At 44.1% G+C, this 18,896-nt stretch overlaps 1 protein-coding gene across 5 annotated transcripts in view; it reads right to left on the bottom strand.

The window, feature by feature from the left end:
• The window catches only part of LOC141108007 (interleukin-13 receptor subunit alpha-1-like), a 117,300-nt gene that overhangs the window by 77,999 nt on the left and 20,405 nt on the right, over positions 1 to 18,896 (bottom strand). Inside the window, exon 2 of one of the 5 annotated variants that reach the window (XM_073599157.1) lies at positions 9,810 to 9,958. In XM_073599157.1, coding sequence (XP_073455258.1) covers positions 9,810 to 9,958 — 149 coding nt within the window. Of the gene's footprint in view, positions 1 to 371; positions 505 to 9,809; positions 9,959 to 18,896 lie in introns of those variants that run through there. The other 4 variants (XM_073599159.1, XM_073599160.1, XM_073599158.1 and 1 more) reach the window with 4 other exon arrangements.

Raw genomic sequence — 18,896 nt, 5'->3', positions numbered from 1 at the left:
TAGAAGTTCTCCCAGTGAATGTGCATGTACATTTCTTCTGTATAAATGGTGGCAAAAAATCTCCTGTGCTGGTCCAACGTTTTCCATTACTTTAAAACTGAAAATACTGCATTTAGCCGCTAGATGAGTTTCATAGGACATGCTATGATGCTTAGCGCCATGTTATGTGGTTTTTAGTTTTAAATCAATATAAAAAAAAAAACAACAGTACAGGAAATAGCCTAATACAATTCATTTTTTTGCCCCCATTCCCACAAGACGAGCGTACATTCACTTTCACTTGGCAAATTACTATACAAATTCTTTATAAATAGACCCTATAGTACTTAAAATCTATGTTATCCCATGTCCTACTAACATTAAATGCTTACCTCATCGGTGTCGAAAATATCCTGTGTCAAATACTTACCTGTGGTATAATCCTACAGAGCTAATACAAGGTTGTTTCTTTCTTAAGACCTATACAAAAGTTCTAGGTAGTTTGAAATGATAAATTTGCAAACCTTGAATGCATTGCGTGCAAGACTCAACATGAGTTTGTCTGAGCCAGCCAAGGGAAAAAATAATGTGGTGAATGTGCTGGAATATTAATTATGTCTTTTATAGAAATGATCTGATGTCTAAGCCCAAAATCATTTAATATATTACAGCTTATCGGTCCTTCAAGTGCTGGCTACATTAGTTTCCTTCTTTTTTTCTTTTATTTCTACCCAGTGGTCCCTGTCCCAGGGTAACAATGCACATTCACTGCACTGTACCTATAAAGAATCATAGAAAAGTGACAGCAGAAAAATGACAGAGTAGTCCATCAAGTCTGCCGGTTTGTGCTTTTCTGTTTTTTTCCTTTTTAACTGGCTCACTACCTCTGCTAGAAGTTTATTCCAAGCATCAACTACTGACTTTTCTGGGTCATTCGTTTTAATTGCAATTCGTAAATTTGAAAATTCGAAAATCCAAAAATAAGAAAGAAAATCCGAAAATTTGAAAGAATAACTAACTAACTAACAATAACTAACTGTTAAATTATAGGTATTGGAATTTCCTTTCAAATTTGGCTGTTAGTGAACATAACGAATACAAATTTATCCGAAGTTACAAGATATCTGAAATAACGAATGCCACATCTAAACAAATGGAACGGAACAAATTAATAATAAATAATAACAATAATAAAACCTTTTTGTATCACTATTGTTATTTATTATTATTATTCATTAAATTCCATTTGTTTAGATACAGCATTCGTTATTTCGGATAATTCGTAACTTCGGATGAATTCGTATTCGTTACGCTCACTAACAGCCAAATTTGAAAGGAAATTCCAATGCCTATAATTTAATAGTTAGTAATATTTTTGGGTTTTTGGGTTTTCAAATTTAGGAATTTTCAAACTTCCGAATTTACAAATATACGGAAAAATTTGTTAAACAGGTTTTCGTTAATTTGGATATTTACGAATTAACAAATTTGTTGAAATTCGTTAAAAAACAAATTAGGAACGAAACGAACTGCACATGTCTAATACAGAAATATAAATAATATAACTAAGGGACAACCAACACAAACCGTATACTACTTCCCCGCTAGCAACTAACAGCTGACAGTGATTTAATTAACCTGAGCTAATTAACTAGTCACTTAAACCAGCCTAGGTCACTCAATGCCCACCCAGACATGTGATTAATCAGACAATAGGTGACCCAATTAACAAATAACCATGGGATAGACAAGCTTAGCAGAAAACACATAACACCCAATAAACAGACAATAGCAGGAGACCACCAACAACAGACTGTCCGTCTACTACATTGGAGTACATGAAACAGAGATCAATGTGACCAGCACTTTCAAAGAACATGTATAGTTCGAAAATGGAAGAGTTCCCCCGAGGGGATGGGGTGGGGGGTGGGGGTGGGGTTAAGCAGAGAAAACATTTATGAGAAAAATAATTGATTAAGAATCTTTTATTCAAACAAGAAATAAATACAAAAGAAGAGCAAATTTAAAAAGTATGTTGTGGTTAGCGACACATACAACAAACACCAAATAAGAGCCATCCCCAATGCTAAAACAATACCCTAAGGAAAGCATGATTTATCGAATACCATATATCCTCGGGCATAAGTCGTATTTTTCAGCCCTTTTTTTTGGGCTGAAAGTGTCCCCTTCGACTTATACTCGAATCACAAAAAAACAAGAAAAATAGCCCTGGGACTTTAGATGAGGTGAGAGAGGTTTAGCCAATGTCCACAGTGAACACTGAGACAAAATCAATTTATTCATTTCAAAATGTTATGTAACTGAGCGGTAACAACAATGATTGTGAGTTACCAGGCATAATAGCCAATGTACACAACACAGATGAACGTAAATATACAAAGATTTATTACAAATGTTATACATCAATGAGCAACAATAAAACTTGAAAATTGCTGGGTCAGTAAGTACACATACAAAATAAGATAAAATGTACATACATGTGGACAGGGAGCAGGGTCTCGCGAAATGCATAGGGCTTTATTGATGCTTATTTTATGCCGGTACATGCTGGGTATTATTGATGTCTGCATTATGTTTACATACTTCCCTGTCCACATGTATGTACATTTTATCTTATTTTGTATGTGTACTTACTGACCCAGCAATTTTCAAGTTTTATTGTTGCTCATTGATGTATAACATTTGTAATAAATCTTTGTATATTTACGTTCATCTGTGTTGTGTACATTGGCTATTATGCCTGGTAACTCACAATCATTGTTGTTACCGCTCAGTTACATAACATTTTGAAATGAATAAATTGATTTTGTCTCAGTGTTCACTGTGGACATTGGCTAAACCTCTCTCACCTCATCTAAAGTCCCAGGGCTATTTTTCTTGTTTTTTTGTGCACTATTAGGGATGGAGGTGTCAGAGGGGTCACACCAGACCTTAATCTTCCTTTTTTTGATTGAACCCGGGTGGAAGACACCCATTCAGCCCACACACTGGTCTGTTGTTACCATTAGCCTTTGTCCATATTACATCTAGTGTGTTATCACTCTTTGGCCAGTTATATTTGCATACTGCTCCCAGGGGGCCTTGCTGGGCTGAGCTGTTCCCCTTTCGCTGGTGGTCTTTTGTGGCAGTGGTTTTCATCCAGCTCGGGGGCTGCGATGTGCATAGGGGAGCTCTGTTCTTGATCTCTTGCTGTCCTCTCCTGTCTGTGACGGGGGTGGCCATCTGCACATCGGCGCCATGTTTTCCACGCCCATACACTGACGTCTCCCTGAGGTAACTCAGGTGTGGGCTGTGTGGGTCATCTCGGACGGTTGGGTGGTTGTTGCATCTGTGCACCCCCCTTTGATGGTGGATGTCTTTTGGACGCCCATGCGTCACCGCCTGTACATGACGCTGGGGGTGTAGCCTTCGGGGTCTTGTGGGTATATCTGGACATTCAGCACGGTTAGGATTCTGATTCATTACTTGGGGATTGGATAGAGCGGTCACATCTCTAAGAACAAACTGACAACCATTGGATGTTTTTCACTCCTATTGAGGTACAACTTTTTTACTTTCCTGACATCCATTGGGTTTGTTACATTGTTTTTATACACATGTAATACTATATCATTCTACATTGCCCCGTAGTCTCTCTGCCCATACCAGTTTTATAACCATGCATTCATGCATTTACTATATTCCATATCTCAGTTAGCTTGTTCATACCAAGATACTCTTATAACCCTAATTCACTCACTTACATCTTTATGTATATATAAATTAAAGCTTAGAACCCTATACAATAAGTTCATTTTGCAGTCATGATGCCCTCTGATATATATGCATCCTTGCAGACATTTTCCAGACACAATGTTAAGGGGCTAAGTTGAGACCGCAGTGAGAAATACCCCTATCCAGTCCGTGCTGATCCTCCGGATGTTCCCCTATTGTGGCCTTGTTTTGTTCCGCCTCCTCAGCTCCCAAGCTGGATGCATTACACTGCTGCCATCTCGATATCCAGCGTTTGGCGATTCATCTCAGACTCCGGTAAGTATGAGGTCTCTGCATCAGGCCTCTCTTGCTAACCATTCCATCTGCCCCCATTTACCAACCACATACATTTATTGATCTTATTACTTACATTGCAGATACAACATTCATGCATCCGCCCCTGAAGAGCGAGCAGGGTCTCGCGAAATGCATAGGGCTTTATTGATGCTTATTTTATGCCGGTACATGCTGGGTATTATTGATGTCTGCATTATGTTTACATACTTCCCTGTCCACATGTATGTACATTTTATCTTATTTTGTATGTGTACTTACTGACCCAGCAATTTTCAAGTTTTATTGTTGCTCATTGATGTATAACATTTGTAATAAATCTTTGTATATTTACGTTCATCTGTGTTGTGTACATTGGCTATTATGCCTGGTAACTCACAATCATTGTTGTTACCGCTCAGTTACATAACATTTTGAAATGAATAAATTGATTTTGTCTCAGTGTTCACTGTGGACATTGGCTAAACCTCTCTCACCTCATCTAAAGTCCCAGGGCTATTTTTCTTGTTTTTTTTGTGCACTATTAGGGATGGAGGTGTCAGAGGGGTCACACCAGACCTTAATCTTCCTTTTTTTTATACTCGAGTCACCGCCGTCTGTCTGCATGATCAGCGTGTCATGCAGGCAGACGGCGGCCGGCGTGTGATGATACGGTTCGGAGGCTATTCCAGCTTTCAAAAGCCGCGCCTCCTGCTCGTCTGTGATAGGCTGAACAGCTGTCAGTGTACAGCCTATCACGGACATTCTCTCATCCTCGTCCGTGGTATGAGAATGAGAGAATGTCCGTGATAGGCAGTCAGCGGTCAGCCTATCACAGATGAGAAGGAGGCGCGGCTTTTGAACTGTGGAATGGCCGCCGAACAGTATCATCACACGCCGGCCGCCGTCTGAGGATGGAGATCGCCACAGGGAGGATGGAGATCGCCACAGGGAGGATGGAGATCGCCACAGTGAGGATGGAGATCGCCACAGGGAGGATGGAGATCGCCACAGGGAGGATGGAGATCGCCACAGGGAGGATGGAGATCGCCACAGGGAGGATGGAGATCGCCACAGGGAGGATGGAGATCGCCACAGGGAGGCTGCACATGCACACAGGACACATGCACACAGGACATGTACAGGACACAGGACACAGGGACACAGGAACACAGGACACATGTACAGGACACACATGTACAGGACACATGCACATGTACAGGACACAGAACACATGCACAGGGTACAGGTAGGCTGCACAGGACACAGGGAGGCATGCAGCTGCAGATGGGCATTGTTGACCCTCTGCATTTCTCACCCTCGTCTTATACTCGGGTCAATACGTTTTTCCCAGTTTTTGTGGTAAATTAGGGGCCTCGACTTATACTCGGATCGACTTATACTCGAGTATATACGGTACATAGTGACATTTCTATCCACATGAATAGTAGGGGTATTCATGTGGCTAGAAATGTCACTATGTATTCGATAAATCATGTTTTCCATGGGGTATTGTTTACCACTGGCGATGGCTCTTGTTTGGTGTTTGTTGTCTGTGTCGCTAACCACAACATACTTTTTAAATTTGATGTTCAATTGTATTCATTTCTTGTTTGAATAAAAGATTCTTAATTATTTTTCTCATAAACGTTTTCGCTGCTTAAAACCCCCCTGGGGAAACTCTTCCATTTTCTGTATATTTTTGGGGTGTGCAGCCTAGTCAACTCTCACATATGTCTTTTTCCATTTTGAACATGTATAGTTCAGAATCAAACAAACCAGGAATAGTCTTCATATATTTCTTGAGAGTAATTGTTGGTAAATAGTACTGTCCCAGTGTCCCATCTGAAGTAATCCAAACCACATTCTCAGTGTCCATTAGGTAGTCATCCATCATTTTCTCAGTCGCCCTGTGTCCCTAATGCCGCGTACACACGGGCGGACTTTTCGATGGACTAGGTCCGGTGGACTTTTTGACGGACTTTACGACAGACTTTCGAATGAACGGACTTGCCTGCACACGATCAACCAAAGTCCAACGGATTCGTAAGTTATGACGTACGACCGGACTAAAATAAGGAAGTTCACAGCCAGTAGCCAAAAGTTGCCCTAGCGTTGGTTTTTGTCCGTCGGACTAGCATACAGACGAGCGGACTTTTCAACCGGACTTGAGTCCGTCGGAAAGATTTGAAACATGTTTCATTTTTGGTCCGTCGAACTTTTAGGGAAAAAAAGTCAGCTGGAGCCCACACACGATCGAATTATCCGATGGAGTCCGGTCCGTCGGACCAATTCTGCCATAAGGTCCGCTTGTGTGTACGCGGCATTGTAGACACAGGGTAACTTACACATAAGAGGGGCCTGGAGAGCTGAAACAGGGGTTTCCCAACCTCTCTAAGGTAAGCTGGGTTCCACGGGCCCTCCGCCCAAAGTGACTCCTGTCACACACGGAGTCTGTCCTCAGCCCCCTTTACAGCACAGTTCTCCTTTATATCACTGTCCTAGGTTCCCCTTCACATAACAGCCCCACTTTATATTACAGTGCCTCTTTACACCACAGTGCCCCTTTACATTATTGTAACCGGGACTGCTCTGTAAAGAAGGCACTGTAATGTAAAGGGGGCTGTGATGTACAAAGGACTGCTCTGTAAGGGGGGGGGGCACTGTAATGTAAAGGGGGGTTGTGATGTAAAGGGGACTGCACTGTAAAGGGGAACTGTAATGATTATAGTGCCCCTTTACAGTGCAGACCCTTTTATATTACAGTGCCCCTAGCAATCACAGCCTCCTCCATCACAGTGCCCCTGTAGTCTGCCCCTGTCCTTTCCTTTCTAACATTACACTTTCCCATTCTAATCTCTACCTCCCCTGCACAGGACTTCTACCTTTGGCAGGGCAGAAGCTGTGACCAGTCCATATGTCCTCTCCCCCACTCCCCCACCCGCCCCAACAATGTCATCTTATCAGCAGGGCAGAGGGCAGGAGGAGCTCTCTATTCCAATCTGAAGCTCCTCCCACCCCCTGCCCTGCTGAATGGATGACATCGACCAGGTCGGCAGAGGAGCCAGGAGAGGACAAACAGACATGGCCACACAGCAGGTCTGTGATAGCCCTGTGCATAGCGCGGTCACCGCTCATCTCCTGCTGTCAGGCCCAGTCATCAACAGGCTGCGGACCGGCACTCTTCCGTGGCCTGGGTGCTGGAGACCCCCAATTTAGGGGATTCAATCATGTCGCCCCTTTCCCTTTTTTCCTCTAGACTGTACATGTAAAGTTCCTCTCTCTAAAGTCTCTCTCTAAATGTTTTATCCCCCCAGACTTTTCACCATTTTTGTTACCCATCTCTGGACTCGTTCAATCGTTTGCAATCTTATCAACATCCTTTTTGTAAGTGAGGTCTCCAAAACTGGACACTGTATTCTAAATGAGGTCTCACCTAAGATCTATATAGAAGAATCAGGACCACCTTCCTCCTGCTGGTGACCCCTCTAGTGATGCATCCTAGAATTATATTCACTTTTCCCACTGCCTGGTCACACTGTTTGCTCATTTTGCAATCATCTGAAATAAGTACCCCCAAATCTTTTTCCTCTATGGTGCCGGCTAACACTGTACCCCCAATATTGTACTATTTTTTGTTTTATTGTACTACTCTTTTTCCCCTAGATGCAATGTTGTCACTCCTCTCTTTTCCATTAAATAGTGGGGTGGTGTTCTGTAGTTCATAGAATATTACTAGTAAATAAATTACAGATGAAAACGCTGTCCCTGGGTGCACATTGTCTGCATACAGGGTCAGTCAGAGGCTCTATTCACATGTAACCCCTCAGATGAGCAGTTACATGCAGACAGCAAAGGGGTCTGCCATTGATTTGTACGGAGTACAAATCTGACAGCTGCAGCTTTTAGATCCACCACAGAGAATCTACTGATCTTTGGCAGCGGCTGCCCCTGGCCGCCTATGTGCACCCATGTGATTGTAGCCTTAGCTACTGTTTTAAGGTCATAAAGATGAACATTAATCAAACTAGAAATGGAGTTCTAACACATAAACAACTTCAGCATCATAAAAATGTTGCAACTACAGATCAATCAAGAGTATATAGTAATGCCGTGTACACACGAGCGGAATGTCCGACAGAAAAAGTCAGACGGAAGCTTTTCATCGTATATTCCGATCGTGTGTATGCCTCATCGGACATTTTTTTTTAGAAAATTCTGACGAACCTAGAAATAGAACATGTTCTAAATATTTCCGACGGAACCAATTCCTATCGGGAAAACTGCTAGTCTGTATCCTGTTCCGACGGACCAAAAACGACACATGCTCTGAAGCAAGTAGGAGATGGAAGCTATTGGCTACTGGCTATTGAACTTCCTTTTTCTAGTCCCGTTGTACGTGTTGTACGTCATCGCGTTCTTGACGGTGGGACTTTGGTTTGACCGTGTGTAGGCAAGATCGCTTGAATGGAATTCCGTCGGAGTTCCGTCGGAGAAAACTTCGGAGTTTATTCTGATGGCAAAACCGGTCATGTGTACAGGGCATAAGTATGTAGCAGTATGACTAAAGATGGCCATACAACCTGATTGTACAATCTCTGTAGATTTACCAATGTAATAAAAGGTCAAACCTAAACAATCCATTCAATTAGAATAAAATCAGACAGTCCCTAGTGCTACATAATTGATGGTAGCTCTAAAGGAGATTGTACAATTAGATTTGCACTAGTATGACATTTTAAACTAGAACTCATCCCATCCCTCCTTACTGCTCCTTTCTTAGAGAGAAGTCTCAGGTGAATGGGGCCATTGGGAGAAGAAATGATGACTTTTCCTGTTTTGGCCAGCGTATTAAACAAGCTGGCAATGTTGTCTGGGGCAACCAAATTGGACCTGCAAGAGTCGCTAAGTGCTATTGCAAGTACTGGCAGATAGTCACTCCCCTCTTCTATATTAAATAGTGGGGTGGTATTCTGTATTTCTGCTGCAGTGGTATATAAAACTGTAGCTGTTTAATTTACCTTGTGAATATATAACTTGTCAAGCACACTCACCAGATATGACCTAATTCTTATACCATAATATACAGTGCTGTAAGGAAAGCACCTGCTGCGATTAAGACAATGTGGTGTACACAGATAATGCTAGAAAGAAAAACAAAAGCAATGGGTAGGTAATATATGTGTTTAACCGTCTTACTACCACCGCCATCTGTCATGCGTCTGTGGCAGTGGGAGGTTTTACATACACTCCCGGCTGGTACAACAGCTGGGAGTGTGTGTGTAAATCTGACATGCAGCTCTTCAGCTGCCTGATCACATCCGCTGATGACCCATGGTACACTTTTGACCCCACACCATGTTTCCATGGCTCACCCGTGGGCCTTGGATTTATGTAGTGGGTGTCACTGGATGGAAGGAGACCAGTGAAAGTGTGTTCACTGATCTCCCCTAGTGGTAAGAACCCAGGAGTGATGTGGATTTAGCTTGAATGCCACTGTGAGCTTGTTTTAACCCTCTGTAGATCAGGATGGTTATAACATACCTTAGTAGACAAGGGATTAAACTTGTTCCAGGTCAGTGGTTCGTTACGACAGCCAGGCAACTACCATTTTCCCAAGGATAGGAGGAGTCAGCAAAGGCAACCTCTATATTTGTCACTGTAGAGGTTTTCATTGATATTTAAAGTGTATGTACTTGCGATTGTCTGGAATTTACCAACTGCAAGCCAAACAGTGCAGAAACAACATACGTTCACATAAAACACAGTGAAAAAAGACTTACATGTTTTCCAGATCCATCCGTTATGATAGCAGGGTAGACTAATGTACAATTTCCTACAGGAGGCTTCCAAGTCCACTGTAACTCCCATATCGACCCACTAACCATTGTCTTTATTCCTATGGTGATATTTGATGGTGGAGGAAGATATTCTGTATAAACACATTTAAACAAAGTCACATTTATTGTTTTAAACTTTTTATGCTTCTTTAAAGGATTTGTATAGGTATGGCTGAAATTTCCAATCAAAACCTCCCTCATCCCATCTAAAATGTTTTTTTTTTTTTTTTTAACCACGTAAGATCATTATTATGCCTGTGCAATTCTTGCAGGGAAGCTGCAAAGGATGTCAGCAGGGCCAATCTAGCATATCTAATCTGGAAGTGCAGAATGATGTTAGGGGGTATAATGTCAACAGTGTGACAAAGATGTAGGGAACTAGCATTCTCCGTTCCCTCAGCCTGCTTCTGTACTACAAGTCACAAACCGGGAATAATGTCTGACAGGTAGTGCAGAGGCAGTGCAGGAGTGAACAGAGATCACTAGTATGTATTATACTGTCATTAGATTAAGAAGAATAAATAGAATCTGTGCTTCCTTATATCAAGTGTCCTTATTAGAGTCCCCCCTTACAGCAGGTTTTCCCATCAGAGTGCCCCCTTGCATCAGATGTTCCAATCAGAATACTTCCTTACATCCACTGCCTGCATCAGAGTACCTCCCTACATCCACTGCCTGCATCAGAGTACCTCCCTACATCCACTGCCTGTATCAGAGTACCTCCCTACATCCACTGCCTGCATCAGAGTACCTCCCTACATCCACTGCCTGCATCAGAGTACCTCCCTACATCCACTGCCTGCATCAGAGTACCTCCCTACATCCACTGCCTGTATCAGAGTACCTCCCTACATCCACTGCCTGCATCAGAGTACCTCCCTACATCCACTGCCTGCATCAGAGTACCTCCCTACATCCACTGCCTGCATCAGAGTACCTCCCTACATCCACTGCCTGCATCAGAGTACCTCCTTTCATCAACTGTCCACACCAGTGTGCCCCCTCACATCAACTCTCCCCATCAGAGCCCCCCCTTACATCTGTTGTTCCCATCAGAGTGCTCCTTACATCAACTTTCCCTTTCAGAGTCCCTCTTGGATCAATTGTCCCCATCAGAATGCCTCATAGATAATTGGATGCACTCTGGGTACACACGGTCAGACTTTCCAATGGAAAATGTGCGATCGGAGCTTGTTGTCGGAAATTCCGACCGTGTTTGGGCTCCATCGGACATTTTCCAGTGGATTTTCTGACACACAAAGTTTGAGAGCAGGCTATAAAATTTTCCGACAACAAAATCCGATCGCGTCAATTCCGACCATGTGTGGCCAATTCCGACGCACAAAGTGCCACGCATGCTCAGAAGAAATTCCGAGACGGAACAGCTCAGTCTAGTAAAATTAGCGTTCGGAATGGATAGAGCACTTTTGTCAGGCTGCAATGTTTAAAATTGTTTAATACAGCGCACTCTCTTCTTCTTTATAATGCAGGAAGAACGAAGTAGTTTTGCTGCTGATATTCACACAGAGTTCTCACAAACTTCTTTCTTTATTATTTATCATGATTCCCTCAATATATTTTGATTTGTCACATCTGACAAAAAATATATATATTATTCTTTTTTTGGTTTGTATTTTTTTCAAGGCTGATTTTTTTTTTTTTTTTTTTTTCCTGAATATTTTTGTGTGTGTTTAGTGTGTCAAGTTACCACAACGCGATTATTATCTTGTATTATTTAATCTGAAGGAGATTGCTTGGTGTTGGTGTCCCTTGTTAATTTCCCATTGTATTTTTGAAATGTACCTGAATCCTCACAAACTGTCCTTTTTGAAGGAAAACACACATAGGCGAGTATAATTGAAACAAAAATTCCATTATTAAGAGCTCAGAACCAAAAAAAGAGGGAGGCAACGCTGGAGAAACATCAGAAATTGGGGAAGCCTTTGACCCCCAGGGCAGACATCAATTATTTTACAGCAAAATTGGTGGCCTGAGGAGTCCATATGTAAGGGAGTGCAGTCTGGTCCAGAAGTCCCAGAGATCATGAAAGCAGCAGATAACACGTATGTTCCCAGGCTGTGGTACTACAAGAGGCTGCATATTTTGCCAGACCAGACTGAACCCAGAGTCATCACTCTCTGGTCTTCCTTCCACGCTTCCTTCCTGGCTGTGGCTCTGGTGTTGGAGGTGTGGCAGGAGGAGGAGTAGGACCTGGAGGCAGGGGCGGATCCAGGGGGGGGGCCAACAGGGAAATTGCACCCCCCCGAGAAAATATTGCTGACTCTGAGGCTTAGCGCGCCCCGAGAATGTCCCACAGTCGAGACAACTCACAGCTATTCTCAGCATTAGGAATTACTGCACACACACTCGTAACTGCACTCTCCGCCCCTGTACCTCCCCCAGCAGCTTTCCAGCCTCTCTCCTGCAGACCTCTGCTTGAGTGGGAGGGAAGGGGATGTGCCTGACCCCCGAGACCGCGCCCGCCTGGAAGAGGGAGGTGTGAGCAGCTGAGCAGAGGGAGCCGAGTGACTGTGAACTTCCTGGAGGTAAGCTCAGCTAGCAGTATATCCTGGATTAGTTTACAGGCACCTCTATGCTAAGTCTGCTGAGTTATTGCAGCTTAACATAGAGGAGCTGTTAGCTGACAAATGGGACTGCATCTTTTCATGTGGCACAGTGAGAAATTGGGCTCAATAAAGCATTGTGACTGCCCCCTGCTGTGTGCCCTCCTGATCCCCCCAGTGTGTGCCCTCCTGATCCCCCCAGTGTGTGCCCTCCTGATCCCCCCAGTGTGTGCCCTCCTGATCCCCCCAGTGTGTGCCCTCCTGACTCCCCCAATGTGTCCCCTTCTGATCCCCCCAGTGTGTGCCCTTCTGATCCCCCCAAAATTAAAATTGGTGATGTCTGCCGTGGGGATCACAGACTTCATAAATTGCAGCAAATTATCCAGTGCTGCCTTCCTCTTTGTTTGGTTCTTATTTTCAGGGTGATTTATCTGCCACAAACAGGGCAGCTCCCTGAACATATCTATGAAGATTGGCATAAAGTCATGATCCTTCAAGATATCCATTTTAACTGCAAGACACAACACGAGACAAACCCTAATGTCAGCCTAAAGTCTTCTAAACTCGTGCAAATACAGGCCTCAATCTAGAAGCAGTATAGGCCCAATGTTAAATCTTACCTTCGTTATCACGATCGGCGCCTCCGTTACTCCTTCCTCCGCTCACAGATCGTACGTACTACGCACGCGTTTTACGCTTTATAGACACTGCGCATGTGTGAAAATCCGCCCGCCCCTGATGTTCTTTCTAGTCTATTCCCCGCCCCTTCTCGTTCGTCGCAGTGGGGAAGAGCACATGACGGAGACAGAGCAGGTGTCTGATAATTACACCAACGAGGAGGAGGAGGAAAGCCCGGAGCCTGAAACGTCCCGATCCAGAAGGAGACGATTTAAGGCCTCAAATATGTCCTTTGTGGAGATGGTGGAGATGGTCGACATCCTGAAGAAGGCCGACTGTGACGGGAAGTATGGACCTTACCCCAACCCGTATGTCAGAAAGGCCAAGATCATGGCGAAAGTGGTCAAGAGTCTGCACCGGAATTTTGGGGTACGACGATCCAAGGATCAGCTCAGGAAGCGGTGGTCAGACCTCAAAATCAGGGAGCATGAGCAGTACAGAAGGATCAGGAGAGTGCTGCAAAAAAGTAAGTAGTTGTGCTGTGTTCCTATTCTTTATTTTTATTACGTTCGTGCTGCTCCATGTGCTTTTCTTAACTGTTGTACAGTTTAAAATGGCAACTTTCATGTTCATGGGCACATTGTTCCTTCGTATGAAACATTGTTTGTTCGGCCTAGAAAACACCATTGCTTTGTCCATATGCATTTGACTAAATTTTTTACGGCCTACTTCTCTTAAAAAAATGTTGTGAAGATGGGTTTGTAACTAGAATGTAATGCAAACTAGATTCTGTGTAAGGAGAGGACACTCAGCAGCAGTTTTCACATCTGGACGCTGGAGCACTAGTGTGGGACACAAGAACACCCTTTTTATTAGGGGGTCCCACACAGGTTAGGCACAAACCATTCTTGCCCAACATCAGTATAACATTTATTTTAGGGAGTTTTGAAAGACCAAGGTATAAGGTCCACCTATCAGATCCCCCCCCCCTCATGGGCCATTTCTAACATTTTGGGGGGGGGAGGATCTTTTGGACAGGTAACCCTCTCCACTTCATTGAGAGATGAATGCCTAAATAATGTGTATTACTTTGGCCAGACCCTCCTTACTTACACTATTGACAGCCCACTGGACAGGTAAGAAGTTCCATAATACAAAGATATAAATACACATTGTACACATTTGAGCACATTTGGACATTCTGCTATTACCTACCTATCAAGATAATAATAGTATACAAAAACTTCAAACAGTACCATTTGAAAGTATACAGGCAGGCCCTTGCACTAAATGCTTTGGGGAATTCATCCATACATCTGACCACAAATGAGATGGGTATAGTGTGTATGGGTTTGGCAAAGTTAGCAGATAGATGATTGAGGATAGATAGAGAATTGGTATCAGCTGACTTAGCAGTTGGGGGGATAGAGGGTTCCAAATGATTTGGGGACCCAAAAAAAAAGCCTCTGGCACTCTGCCTGAATTTAAAGCACAAATCACATTTTTACACATTTTAGGGGGTATTTAGGGTAAAGCACTATACTATGGAGCTGACAAAATACACCGTTAAGTGACTACATGCAGTGAATATAGGGCCAGGAGACCATGCTGGGGAGGTAAGTGAAGGCAAGTATGCATGAAGGACAAAAAAAAAAATTACATAAAAAACCAGCATGCATGAGGACAAAGGGGACATTCACAGCATATTACAATCATGGTAATTAGGGAATGAGGAAAGAAATACAATATATTATCAAACATTAAATACAATAAAATGTGATATTAAAGGATAAATCTTACCTTAATATACTCCTTCTGCAGGACCTGAATGATGGCAGAACAGGTCTCTGGGATAATGATCCCCAGAGCCTGGGGGGAGATGCCTGTCGAGAACTTGAGGTCCTGCAGGCTTCTCCCCGTCGCCAAGTACCGCAGGGTGGTGACTAGCCTCTGCTCCGGAGTGATGGCTTGCCTCATGCATGTATCCTGCCTGCTAATATAAGGGGTCAGCAAAGCCAACAAACGGTGAAATACGGGGTCCGTCATCCGGAGGTTTTTGAAATCATCAGGATTATTCTCACGGATCTCACGGAGCAAAGGCATATGACAGAACTGGTCACGCTGAAGCAACCAATTCTTGGTCCATGAACTCCTCCCCACCCTGTTCATGGACTGGGCTTGTGTCAAGGTAAGGACCCCAACATCAAGCCCCCGCACAGCACAAACTCTACGAGGAGTACGCATACGCAACATGGCTAGAAAATGGTCGGCTGCTTAGAACGAAGTAACAAAACGCACTGAAGAACAGCAAGGCCTGTGGAGAGCGACCTGAAAAACAGCAACGAGTGGACAAGATCGCACTGAATAATCCAATACGAACTGACTGCACGCACTGAAGAGCAGATACAAACCCACAAGCACAAACTGAACAGCAGAAAACGATCTGAAAACCACGAGTCTGAAAAAGCGCGAACCGTCTCTCACTAAACTTTTACTAACACGAGATTAGCAAAAGGAGCCCAAAGGGTGCCGCACTTGGTTCAGAACTGCCCTTTTCTAGTCTCATCGTACGTGGTGCACGTCACCGCGTTCTTGGCGATCGGAAATTCCGGCAACTTTGTGCGACCGTGTGTATGCAAGACAAGTTTGAGCCAACATCCGTCGGAAAAAATCAATGGATTTTGTTGTCGGAATGTCCGATCAATGTCCGATCGTGTGTACGGGGCATTAGAGACCTGGGGGTACAACTAAAATCTGACATCTAGGTCCAAGCCTGGATGTCAGTAGGTACACCCCCAGAACCACATCTCACAAGAACCCAGAGTGTGGGCAGGCTCTTAGCAGTGAAAGCAGCAGCATTGTTTTGTTGGGAAAACATTTAGTGTATGCGTGTGGAGAAGTACAAGGAGGGCAAAGTTCTGTAGTCCAACAAAGGAAAACATAGGCATGGCAGATCACACTACCTGAGTTAGATCTCTGACAGATTACCAGGTATTTCTGTACTTACAGTGTTTTTAGAAGAATAAATCATGAGAAAATGTGCATGTATTGCAGAGATGTACAAACTTTTTTTTTTATTTCAATTAAAATGGATTGGCAACTGATTTTAAAGTGGACCTTCCCACATTAAAACTGTTTTCTTTCTGGCTCCTTTCTCTTCTTCTCCCCTATTTAGAATATATTTCCTAATTTTTTAAAAGGTTTATTTTTAGAGCTGCACCACAGCCCTTTTTTTCCTTGCCTAGGTGAGAATGAATTAGGGCCCCCCACTGCTGCCTTCTAGGGTGTCTACGTCACACATCCCAGGATACAGTTTTACTCATGGGCATATGTATGCCACAGGATTCTGAACATGTGCAGATGTGCTGCAGGTCTCTGTTGGGTCCCAAACACCAGGCAATGACTTTCAGCACATTTGCGCACATGTGAGATTTTCAAAGATGGCGGTGCTGGAGAGGAGGGAGGAGCTGAACCAAAATATCAGGGGACTAAAGTTCTCTAATAACATGCTCTGAAAGTGGCAGCTTCCAACAAACTAATGTGTTTTGACGCTTATGTTTCTGATTGAGGCACACCTTTTTCTTTAATATACAGTCATTTCCATTTTTATCAACGTACAGTCTCCCCTTTCTATTAAATAACATAGTAGAATCTTACACCCAATTCTGAGTCACTTTGTGATCATGGCACTTTCCAACCAGGGCTGGTGCAAAGATTTTTGACACCCTAGGCAAAACCTAATTTTGCCGCCCCCCCTTGGCACCACCCCATTTGCCCTGCCCATGTATACCCCACCTTTTTTAATGAAGCGCCCATCAAATGCAGCCTCACCAGCGTGCATCAATACAGCCTCACCAGCACCCATCAATGCAGCCTACCAGTGCCCATCAATGCAGCCTCACCAGCGCCCATCAAAATTCAGCCTCACCAGCGCTCCCATAAATGCAGCCTCATCAGCGCTCATCAATGCAGCCCACCAGTGCCCATCAATGCAGCCTACCAGTACCCATCAATGCAGCCTACCAAGGAGGGAGGGGGAAGGAGGGGTTGCGAGGGGGGGGGGACCCGACCCCTCGGTACATTGACAGATCAGTCTTTATTCACCAAATACATTTACATGCGAATCTGCGAAAATGCAATCTCAGACAGTGACAGTATTTCACTCATAAACAATAGAAATGAACTCAGCGCTGACTCATTAATGGACAATGCAATGAGTAAATGCAAGCAAGCACAAAGGTAAATTCAACAAAGACCTCAAAAGACATATATATAAAGTGCTGCGCAAATAAATTGTCCTTAAATGATATAACAAGATTAAGCAGACGTAGACAGGAGATGGGGACACCAGTGGATAGTCAAAACGCCAGGGGTTGAATCAAAGGTGACTAGAATCCCTTCACCATACATAGATGGCCCTCACCTGCAACCTTCGACCTGAAACAGGTCACACAGCATAAGCAGACAAGCTGATCCAGGCAATAATGACTCCGTTCTTAGAATCCAACTCCCCCTCACGTCAGATAACTCAGGTGTTGTATATGCAAATAAAACATGCAGAATATAGTGCTCTCTGTACAAACTTTATTCATAAAAATGATAAATGAAGTGCACTCACATATGCCGGCACTCAGGTCCGAGTGCCGGCTAACTGGCGTGTGATCGTAAACACAAGCTGACAGCCGCGGGTGACGTCATGCGCTACCTGGCCCCTGTACGCGTTACGTCCGTGGGCGGGACTTCATCAGCGTGGGGCGAGTGACCACGCCAGTTAGCCGGCACTCGGACCTGAGTGCCGGTATATGTGAGTGCACTTCATTTATCATTTTTATGAATAAAGTTTGTACAGAGAGCACTATATTCTGCATGTTTTATTTGCATATACAACACCTGAGTTATCTGACGTGAGGGGGAGTTGGATTCTAAGAACGGAGTCATTATTGCCTGGATCAGCTTGTCTGCTTATGCTGTGTGACCTGTTTCAGGTCGAAGGTTGCAGGTGAGGGGCCATCTATGTATGGTGAAGGGATTCTAGTCACCTTTGATTCAACCCCTGGCGTTTTGACTATCCACTGGTGTCCCCATCTCCTGTCTACGTCTGCTTAATCTTGTTATATCATTTAAGGACAATTTATTTGCGCAGCACTTTATATATATATACAGTATTTCACTCAACAGGTCTGGGGCTCTGCAGACTTCTCTGCATTCATCTGATGATGTGACCCTGCCAAGCGTGTGTGAGGAACAGTTTTAAACTCTGCCTGCCTTGGTGCCTCCTCCAGGCAGGCTCCACCTGTCACCTAGCACCGGAGTGCTGCCGCCAGGTGCTATAGCACTTGAGTGACGCTGCTGGCGTTGTTCAGGACAAGCCAGGAGGGAGAGAGGCCTCTATGATGGGGGCGGGGCCAGGGGACACAGGATTAGGAATCACGTATGGGCAGAGAGACAGAGCTGGCTGGCTGTGGTCACATCACGGACAGCAATCACATGTCACTGATGACTGATCAGAGGTGCGCAGCGGTGCAGCAGGGGATGTTTGCTTCCATTCATTTGGGAGATGGGACACAGACACAGTCCTCTGCCACCGCTGCACCTCTGACACTATGAATGGAGCTGCAGGTGCCTGCTGATGCTGAGACTTAGTTGCTTGCTGCAGAGAGAGGAGAGTAGGAATACCAGCGGCCGGGTTTCCTAGGCAGCAGTGCGCCCTAGGCAGCTGCCTAGTTTGCCTAGTGGTAGCACCGGCCTTGTTTCCAACGTGATAACTATTCTACATGAGACACTTTGGCCTTATAGCCTATGGACAAATCTTAAGGCTGGGTTCACACTATTGCGATGTTAGACATGA

The sequence above is a fragment of the Aquarana catesbeiana genome, linkage group LG09 (genome assembly GCF_042186555.1).
Source record: "Aquarana catesbeiana isolate 2022-GZ linkage group LG09, ASM4218655v1, whole genome shotgun sequence".
Taxonomy (NCBI): domain Eukaryota; kingdom Metazoa; phylum Chordata; class Amphibia; order Anura; family Ranidae; genus Aquarana; species Aquarana catesbeiana.
The sequence above is the reverse complement of the archived record's forward strand: the minus strand, read 5'-3'. Positions and strand labels throughout refer to the sequence as shown.